General features: G+C 40.9%; 1 protein-coding gene across 2 annotated transcripts in view; it reads right to left on the bottom strand.

The window, feature by feature from the left end:
- Positions 1 to 1,116: 1,116 nt before the first annotated feature.
- rngtt (RNA guanylyltransferase and 5'-phosphatase) overlaps positions 1,117 to 11,036 on the bottom strand; it is a 440,634-nt gene continuing 430,714 nt past the window's right edge. For both annotated transcript variants that reach the window (XM_085997644.1, XM_085997645.1), the window contains one exon: positions 1,117 to 2,217. In XM_085997644.1, the coding sequence (XP_085853770.1) occupies positions 2,054 to 2,217 (164 nt within the window). In that variant the 3' untranslated portion in view covers positions 1,117 to 2,053. The remainder of the gene's footprint in view (positions 2,218 to 11,036) is intronic.

The raw sequence follows: 11,036 nt of genomic DNA, 5'->3' as shown, positions 1-11,036 counted from the left end.
CATCCACCACCCTAAACATCCACTCCCCTCACCACTGGCATACGGTGGCTGCAGTGTGCACTATCTACAGGATGCACTGCAGCAACTTGCAATGGCTTCTTCAGCAGTGCCCCCTAAACCCTTCACCACCTAAAAGGATACAAGGGCAGCAGGTGTATAGGAACACCATGACCTCCAGGTTTTCCTCCAAGTCCTTACTTGGACAGATATTGCCGTTCCTTCATTGTCACTGGGTCAAATGCTGGAACTCCCTACCTAACAGCACTGTGGGAGTACCTTCACCACATGGACTGCAGTGGTTCAAGAAGGCGGCTCACCACCACCATCTCAAAGGCAACTGGGGATTGGCAATAAATGCACACTTCCCAAGATTGAATAATAAAAAATATATATACACATTTATAAAATCTATGTAAATATTTGCAAATTGAGCAGAAATAACCTGAACAGAGGCCAGATTTATTGGAAAGACAGAATCTTTTTCTTGCAGCCTACCTAGGTTGGAATGCAAAACACTAAAAATACTAAACCAACCTTTCCGTTTTAAACAAAGAGCAGAATATATTATCTTCTAGCAAGTGACTCAGTCCTGTGGAAACACTTTCAGCTCCAGGCCTCCTCTCACAGCAACTGTTTGACCTGAAAGATGACTGTGTGATTCACCATGTACATTCTACAACAGCTTCTGAGCAAATGAAGGAAAATCCAAATCTTACAGAAACTCAATGCAAAACACAGTGTCACATTTAGGGCATTTCTTTTATCCATTTTTACTGAAGAAGTGGAGTCCAGGCAAAGCATGTACAGGATTTTCAATTTAAAAAAAACATGCATCGATAGAGTTTGTTTTTGGTTATATTGCATGGCTAAATGCAACCATAAAAAAACTGAGCTTTGTTAATTTGAAGTGTGCTCGTTTATTTTCACTTCACTGAAGGTTTCAATGATTTTAAATACCTTTTAGTTAATTAAGACAACAGTTGCATGGTAGATTAAAAAATGCAAATTGTTTCAAGTGTGTGCTTTTTGGCTAAGTTACAGTGATAGTCTATGCAGGCTGGCAGAGAGGTGTTAAAACATAACAGCTGAAACAAAAATGAGGGACTTACAAACAAGCTCAAAACATCTATATTTTTAATTAACAGACAAAATGATGCAACAAAATTCTTCTAAAAATTACATAATCCAACACACTCCGTCTTAAGCAAGTAGAAGGTGTCTTTTACTGACACTTATTGCAATTGTTTACATCAAGTCCCCTACAATTTAAAAGAGAAAACGTGAAACTTAATGAGCCAGGAGAAGGGAAGTGGGGTGGGGGAAGCACTTCGGCTGATAGGCCTACCTTATTTAAATTAAAGCAACTACATGGTAGGGGGTGGGGGGGCAGTGGGGAAATCTTTATTCTGTTTTATTAACACAAAGTTGGTTCACTCCTCATGCTCTTGTACTGTCTTAGTACACAAAATAAACCTATTAAATAGGATCCTTTCATTTTGTAGCCTGCATAGTCTGTCTATTAAAACTATCAAGTACATTAAATTTAAAAATAAAAACTGTAGAAAAGTATGATAATTTAGTCTCCACGTTATATCCACAACAGACTGCAAAAATGATAGAAAGCAAAATGGCTCTGCTGCATAGAGTACTTTAAATCAATTGGTCTAGACTGTGAAAAACAAAGAAAAAGCATGATTTTCTCCATAGAAGAAATATTTATATATTTGTAGACTCTTGCAAATATAAAATGGGGACTAAAAGTTGCAGTGCAATAACGAAAGAAGAGCCCACAAACAACCTCTGAAATAACCAAGGGGATCTGTGTATATGTAAAGAAAGTGAATAAAAAATAACTGCTCCTAATAATGATGTTTTTATTTTACAGTTTATTGAAAGAGAGAAAAATCTAATGTTGTTAAAGGCAACCTAAACCTATCCCACCCCCACCACCCAGCTAGAGAGGATAGTTTTGACATCAGCCTATGCAGACCTGCAAAAACAATGACACTATTTGAAACTTTTTACAGAGATGTAATGCTTACAAATCGGACGCTTACAAAGCATGGTTTGGTCGCTTCGGAGGTGGTGGTGGCATTAGCTCAGAGTCCATATCCAGGGGCTTTTTCCTTGGTTCTCTTTGGGATTGCATTTGATTCCTTTCAATGAATTCAAACAGGAATTCCTTCGTAACTGGATTAGAGATACTGTTGCAGACAGCTAGGAAAAGAAGATGGGAATCAGAAAGTGAGCTGGGAATGGTTTAATTCTCTAAAGTGCCACTACTGCCTCACATCCATATACCTGAGTGAGATGGAATATCGATATCTATTTAATTCCAAGTTATGCTCAGCAGTCAGGACATAAGCCTATATTTTGCTCATGCTTTAAAGATTTATGAATCCTTTAAAGATTATATTTATTTCAGTTTCCGTGAGTCCAAATAAACGATAAGTAAACTGTATGGAAATGTCTCCCTTCATAAAAACAAGGTTAAGTAAAATATACCCTCAATTGTCAGTGATCATAACCTACGCAAGCTACATTTCTGAAATAAAAATTGGTCTTTTACCTCGCTCATGCGGATACCCAATTTCATAAATTTAAGTTCAACATTCAAACTTATATAAAATAAAAACAGAAAATGCTGGAAATACTCAGCAGGCCAGGCCTCATCTGTGGAGAGAGAAACAGAGTTAACGTTTCAGGTCGATAACCTTTCGTCAGAACTGTTTCTGTTTTTAATTCTGTTTTTATTTCAGATTTCCAGCATTCACAGTACAGTATTTTGCTTTTGTATTTACACTTATATTTATATGGCTGGTTGGAATGAAACTGCGGCAGCTAGAGAGATGAAGGGTATTTTATCTGTGTGTGCAGTTGAATACCTTTTTTTTAATTAAATGTCCTTCCAGCAGAAATAAGGTAAGGTGCATGTACAGAACCTGATCAATTTATAGCTGCAGAAAAGTTGGAATGTGGAAAAACTGTCCAGTTTACCACGCTAAGGATAATCTTTTCTCTTTGCAATGGAAACGAGAAGCCCAATTTAAAGTTCCTAGGTTAACGAGCCTTCCTTTTTTGCCACTGTATTTTCCAAGATCATGTATTTATAAAATAAAATTCTGTATAAAAATCATGCAAAATAAAAGGCACAAATGCATCTGTAGGTTTCTCCCTACATGGCACATTTGTGATATTTCTGTGTTGTTTATATAGCCCTATTGCTGACAGAATCTTGTTTAGGAACTGCCTTTTTACAAAATACTTCCAACACTGGCGAGAATTCCCCCATCTGAGGATCAAATAGCATTTCACACAGATGCAGGCCTGTTTCATCTGCTGCAAAATAAATCCCCATTGTCTTCTTTCTGCTCATTTGCAGACTTTATCTGCATGATAATAAAAAGAAAGCTTACCTCTAGACACCAGAATGTCAGTTGTCCCTTAAACATGTATTTCTTTTTACCCTTTACACTTGGACCTGAATTTATAATTTTTATTTTTATTTATTTATTTATTTATTTATTTTTTAAGTACAGTATTCAGTGATTTTCATGCAATTTATGCTGCAGTTTGCAAAGCGAGTTTGGCTTCACGTCAATACAAACTGTGTACTTTAATTTGGTGCAAAGTCACACGAAGCACATTTAGGCAAGTCATGTGGGACCACCACCAGGATATTACTCACGGCACTTCAGCTTTACACCTGCTGCACTAACAACATTGGGATCACACCAGGTTGGGAGTTACCAATTTATGCACACAAGAAATTCTATAGCATCAAAGAATAAAAATGTATCACAATTACTGAACAAGGAACACATTATACAAATGTCAAAAAATTACACTCATTTTGGTGTTTGTGGATTTCACACTTTGGGCTGAAAATTCAGTAGGGTTAGCGCCCCATTTGAGGCGCTAGAGGGCCTAGCGCCGGAGTTATGGCCGGTTTGTAAATTCAGTGGGGCCCTGCCATCGGCGTTAGACCGGTTGCGCTGCGCCGGCACCGATGACGTCATCGGTGTGCGCAGCGTCCCGGTTGCCGTGGTGACGGGCCCCAACGCCGAAATTGAGTTGCGGCCGCCTCGCCCGTGGCAGCCGCAACTAACGATGTTTCAGCAGAGTCCTACGCGAGTTAGCGCCGGCGCATTAAGGTCGCGCGGCGGCCGGCCGCCTGCCCGCACCTCCCTCCCCGGACTCCTCCACCCCCCCCCCGCGGAACAGATGCGTCTGGCCTGCGAGCCCGGCACTTCTCCGAGGTGCCGGGCTCATTTTTTTCAAGATTTCAACGGCCAGCGGGCGGGTGCAGGCAGCGCCTCCTTAACTGAAGGAGGAGGCCTGCACTTCCCCAGCCTGCCGCACCGCATCGGGTGCCGCAGCGCCGGAATTGCGCCGCAATGCGGCAGTCAGCGCCCATTTCGAGGCGCTGACACCCTCCTGTAGCGCCGGCAGCCGTTTGGGCGCGGCGCTACTGAATTTTTGGCGCGCACAGGGGGACTTAGCGCCGGCGCTAAATTTCCGGCGCTAAAGCCCTGGCGCGGCGCCAACTGAATTTCTAGGCCTTTATCTTTTACTCAGGTAAGAGATTGAAAGCATGGAATTTTACAGCATAGAAGGTGGCCATTCCACCCATTGTGCCTGGGCTGGCTCTCTGAAACCTATCCACTTAGTCCTATTCCTCTGCCTCCTCCCAATCATCAGTAAAGTGATGGAAGGAGTCTTCACTAATGTCAGCAAGCATCCTCTACAACCTCAATAACCTGCTCATTGATACTCAGTTTTGGGTTCTGCTAGAAATACTTGGCTCCAGACCTCGTCATAGTCTTGATCCAGGCATGGGCACATGTTGAATGTCAGAGGAGAGGGGAGAGTGACCACCTTCAACATCAAGGCAGCATTTGACCGAGTAAGGTAGCAAGGAATTCTAGCAAAACTGAGGTCAATGCAAAGGTGGGGGTTGAGTGGAAAACCCTCCAGTGGCTAGGATCATATCTGACACAAAGGAAGATGGTTCTGGTTGTTGGAGGCCAATTGTTGCAGCCCAGGACTTTGCTGCGTGAGTTCTTCAGGGTAGAATCCAAGTACCAATCTTCCTCAGCTGCGTCATCAATGACCTTCTCTCCATCATAAGGCCAGGAGTGCAGCAATTCGACAGTGTCCAGTTCCAGCCACAATTCCACTGATAATGAAGCAGTCCAAGCCAGCCTATAGTAGGACCTTGTCAGCATTGGCTGACAAGTAGCATGTACCATTTGTCCCACATAAGTGTTAGGCAATGGCCATCTCCAACAAGAAAAGGCCAAACCACCTTCCCACTTTAGACGCCCGGTGTCAGCTTCAAGCACTCTCATGTCAGGTTTCTTATCATTCTTCGGGATGTGGGCGTCGCTGGTGAGGCCTGCATTTATTGTCCAACACTAGTTACCCTTGAGAAGGTGGTGGTGGGCCTTCATATCTCTGTATGGTACAGTTAAATACAGAGAAAAAGCTCCCTCTACTCTGTTGAAACAATGTGCCTCCACCTCCAACCTTCAAGAACAAACATCAACTGCACCAGTGTAATATTTTCCATACCAGCTAACCAGTGAGATTTGTCAACTAAATGACAACTTGTACTGAATTAGTGGCAGTTTTGTGTTGTCGGTCCATGGCTACAATGTTCAGCCAGGTTAAAAAAAGGCAGAAAGTGGAAGACAAGTTAATTCAAAAGAGCTTCACCATTAATAATTGGCTTTATTGGTGCTCTTATTTAAGCAGTGGTAATCATATCCTTGTTGGAAAATGTGGTTTAACAGTAACACCATCAAAAGTGCAATTACTTCAATTTACCATGTTCCATTAGGTAGAAAGTAGGAGATAACATTAAATGCCTACCTAAAAATCACCCTTCAAACACAAATAAAACACCATCTTATGCACTAACTGCATCTGGATTTTAAACAAACTACATTCAATAACGGAGCAGACATGAGTCACCATTAGGAATTCAAGGAACTTCATCTTTAGAAGAGAAACAGCGCTTACATAAGGGACAGCAGCAAGTTACTTACAGATTTATTTACTTTGAACAGCTCATCCATTCTCTAACACACTTGGCCTGTATCCATGACTCATACCCACAGATCAGCAAAATAATAACAAAGACTTTGAGGCCGTGCTGGGTGCTGCATTCATTATATTAATGACTCCCCTCATAACAAATACATCTTTGAAATCTCTAAAACAAAAGTATGGAGTGGTCTTAGAACTATAATTTTATCAGCAGAAATATTCATCAAACATGACTGATTACTTTTTCACACTGGACTGAGGAGGTGGCAATAAGTAATTGAATCAAATAAGGGACAAGATAAAAGTAATCAAAACCAGAAGAATGATACTCATTAACCTTTTTGCTCGCTTAATTATGATTCCAATTGGATGTACTTAGCCAAATAGATTTTGTCTTTTCTCTGAACTTCAGGCCAACATTACAACACAGAAATTTTTTTATGATTAAATGGTGACTGTTACAGTAGGAGTACTTGGAATGCACTGAATATTTCTATTGACAAAATGAATGTTAGAAGACAACAATACATATTCAATCTCTTTTCCCTCCACTTATTTTAAAAATGAAAATTATTCATTAATTTATATGCCATAATAATAAAAATAGCATTGTATCCCAAACAAAGAGCACATGATGGCATTCTGAAAACACTAGCAATCCATTTACCAGTGCCAGATAATTAACAACTCAATTTTCAAATTTGTGTTTTAGTGCAAGCTCTTCATGATTTATCAAGTGTATCTCAGTCGTATTTTCTTTAAACTAATAAGGGAGGGCAAATTTTAGAGAATCTCAAGGAGGGGCTAAAAATGAACAGTGCAATGCAGTCTAAAAACCTCAAGGGTGGGAGGCTATAGAGAAACGCGTCAGAGCAGATAGGAAGTTAAGGAGAAAGGCAGTGAAGGAAAGAAAAATAAATATAGAAGTGAAAAAGGTTCCGAGGAATATGAATAGGTCAGAGTAGGAGTGTTTATGTGCAAATATACAAAGCATTAGAAATAAATTTGGAAGCTTGAGGCATTAATTAAAATGGTGGTGCACAATATCGCAACCTTGATCTCGCCCTGATTGCCTTCAATCAGGGCGAGATCAAAAACCAAATATTCTTGGCTATAAAATTTTCAAGAGAGGTTGCACAATCAGTCTGGGTAGAATTAAGAAATAATGCAAGTAACGGTACAAGACAAAAGTGTGCGCTCAAAATAGGAAAGGGTTCTTGGAATATATCTAGCACTATTTCCCTAATCAGTATGCGGCATGCGCAAGGAAATGTGCTGCACTAGATCTGGTTAACAAAGTAGGAGCAAGTAAGTGATTTGACTATAGTTGAACGTTTTAGAAATAACCTGAAAATAGAAAAAAAATGTTGTCTAAGAAAAAAGGTTTTGAGTCAAAATGAGCTAATTTCAGTTACACGAAGGAGGCATTAGCCCAGATTAATTGGTTGGGAATAATGTCAGAATAAATAGCAGACTAGTATTGGGAGATATTTAAATATGACATGAATGAGGTCCAGGCTGAATATAATCCAAATGGGAGTAAAGTCGGGTTACGTCAAAAGCAGTGGTTCCATAGATAAAGAGGTTAGAGCAAAAATACGATTTAAAATTATGCACATCATAAATATTGGGAAGATAATACAGAAGAAACCTGTGAGAAGGTAACAAAATTGGAGAGATTTGGGAAGCTGATGGAGCAAGAAAGAAAACTGGCAGTCAACATAAAAGGAAATAGCAGGGGCTTTCATAAGCACACGATAAGTAAAAGGAGGGTGGGATCACTTGGGGATGAAGGAGGTTATCTTGTACTTGGCAGTGAGGGAATGGTAGAATTGCATGAATAAATACTTTGCACCAGTTTTTACAGAAGGTGAAAGTAGGACTGTAGGAGTACCTAAGGTAAATGTGGAGAATAGCCATAAGTATTGAAAAGGACACTATTAAAAATAAGTTCATGGGAATAAAAACAGAACACTCGAGGCCTAGATGGCATGCATCCCAAAATAGTGAAGGCGATTGGGGAGAAGGCAACTTATGTACCAACCACAGTTTTTCAAACATTGCTGGTAAGCAAAGTTTCCCCGACAACAATGCATAATTTAGAAAATCAGGCTTGTAGAGTCCATTACCACAGGATGAAATTAGTGAACACTTGGAAATGTATGGCCTAATCGTTAACAGGCATTTCCTATTTGTAAAGGATAGGTTGTGTTTGACTAATTTGTTTGAATTTCTGAAGAAATCACAGAATGTACAGATAAAGGAAATGTAATGGATCCCATATATAAGGATTTTCTGAAGGCTTTTGATAAAGATACCACATAAGAGACTTGGTTTGAAAATTAAGGCACATGATATTAAAGAGAATGTAGCCACATAGATAGAGATATTGCTACCGGGCAGAAAGCAAATACTGTAGTGGGAATACATGGATGTGTTTTAAATTGCTAGGATGTCCCCAGGTACCTCTTTTGTTTTCCATTTATATAATAGATTTGGACATTGGCACAGGATTAATGATATTAAAGTTTGCTTATGATACCATATCTGCGTGTATGGCAAATTGTGAGGAAGAATGCAAGAGATTGCAGGAGGACATTAGCAGGTTAGCGAGGTGAGCAGATAGCTGGCAGAGGCAGTCCAATGCAGAGAAGTATGAAGTAATTGTAACGTCTATGTATTTCTAAGTAGTATATTTTGGGAAAAAGAACAGTGAAAGGAACTATACTTTAAATGATAAACTATTAACAGAGTGGAGAACGGAGAAGTCTTGGGAACAAATGCACAGTTGTTTAAAGGTAGGAGTGCAAGTAGACAGTCAAGTGGGATTCTGGGTTTGATATACAGGGGTGTAAATATAAAGACGAGGAAGTGATGTTGAATTAGTAATGATACTGATTAGGCCACTGAGAATTGCCTGCAGTTCTGGCAACCCATTATATATAAAGGCAAGTATTTTTTTTATATAATGCCTTTCACGACCTCAGGACCACCCAAATGATTTTACAGCCAATGAAGTACTGTTTGAAGTGTAGCAGTCACTGTTGTAATGTAGGAAATGCGACAGCCAATCTGCGCACAGCAAGCTCCCACAAACAGTAATGTGATCAGGACCAATCTTTTTTTTTTTAAAGTGATGCTGCTTGTTTTGGGAGTCTCGTATTGGGCATGCGGACGATGTGGCCCGTCCATGTGACACGGCAAGAGAGCCCCAGGTGGGCAGAGGAAACGCTTCAAGGACACCCTCAAAGCCTCCTTGAAAAAGTGCAACATCCCCACCAGCACCTGGGAATCCCTGGCCCAAGACCGCACAAAGTGGAGGAGAAGCATCCGGGAAGGCGCCGAACACCTCGAGTCTCTTCGGCGGGAGCAAGCGGAAGCCAAGCGCAAACCGCAGAAGGAGCGTACGTCAACCCAAGCACCCCACCCACCCGTTCAACCACCATCTACCCCACCTGTGACAGAGACTGTAGGTTCTGCATTGGACTCATCAGTCACCTGAGAACTCAACTTTAATGTGGAAGCAAGTCATCCTCGGTTCTGCCTAAGAAAAAGATGATGCTGTTTGTGGGATAAATGTCGGCTAGGACATTGGGGAGAACTCCTCTGCTCTTCTTCGAATAGTGAGATCGATTATGTCCTCCTGAGATTGCAGACAGGGCCTCGGTTCCATCCGAAAGATGGCACCTCCAACAGTGCAGTACTCCCTCAGTACTGCACTGGGAGTGTCAGCTTAGATTTTGTGCTCTGGAGTGGGACCTGAACCCACGACCCTCTGACTCAGAGCCGAGAGTGCTACCCACTGAGTCACGAGAATGGTCTCAGGAATAAATGAAGAAAGCTTTAAAAAATGTTTTCTGTTCACTGCAACAGAGAAGTTTAAAGTGGGATCTAATACAAGTTTTCAAAATTATGAACTTTGAGAGGATAAATAGCAAAAGATTGTTTCAATTGGCTAGAAAATTGGTAGTAAGGGAAATCAGAATTATTACTGGAAGAATAAAGGGGGAAAGTTAGAATTATTTTTTTTCATGCGGGGCGTTATTAGAATACAAAATTCTTTACAAGTGGCTTTTGAAGTAGAGATTATAACTTCAATTGAAAGGGAATTGAGCGAAGTATTTGAAAAGGAAGACTATAAATAGATAAAATGAAAGGGCAAGGAAAAGTAGATAGCTCCAATTGAAGAGGTAGCACCAACACAGGTGCAATAGGCCAGATGGTCTCCGTCTATACTAAAATCTATGATCACATTCCTTGCTGGTTTACCGGCCATGTAAATCTGCTTGGTTTTGAGAGTCTCACACTGGTTCCTATTAACTTAACTTTGCTTTCCGGCTCTTACAAGCTATATTTTGTAAGCTGCTGTATAACAAGGAACTGTGACAAGGTGGAGCTGGCAGGTGGCCAGATTAAAGATGAAGCTTAATTTAGGTCCCCAGGAGAGCTATTACGGGTGATAATTCAACATAGCAGAGAGCGCGCAATTAGCCATCAAATGAATGTTAAATTCAGGTCCTGCTGCTTATAATCAGATTTATAGCTGCGGTTGCAATCAAACCCAAGATGGCTCCTCCATAGTTGATTGTTCTGATGTTTATGTTTTGCTGTTAACCAGTGATGGATGAATTCACCCTTCGAATTGATGGATGTGTCTTAGTTACAGTGGATGAGCTGATGGGAGACAAGCCCAATCCTGGGCGCACATATACAGCCACACGCATCACATTGTAAGCCAGTTGAGGTAGGTAGATGCTTTGCATGCCAGGTGCTTGGCAGCCGGATTATGCAACCTCAAATTCATTCAAACCGACCCGTCAGACACTCGCCCTCACTCGAGGACATTCAACTGCACATACATGGTCATCCAGTCACACCCCCTGTGGTTCTGATCTAATGCACCACTTGAAGTCACAGGCAAATTCTGGTACCTCAGAAGCAGAACCCCACCATCAACAACAATATCATTCACCATATGGGCAGGG

This window comes from Somniosus microcephalus, chromosome 9, assembly GCF_052327205.1.
Source record: "Somniosus microcephalus isolate GS21.2 chromosome 9, FLI_Smic_1.0, whole genome shotgun sequence".
Taxonomy (NCBI): domain Eukaryota; kingdom Metazoa; phylum Chordata; class Chondrichthyes; order Squaliformes; family Somniosidae; genus Somniosus; species Somniosus microcephalus.
Note: the sequence above shows the minus strand (reverse complement) of the source record. Positions and strands in the feature narration are given on the sequence as shown.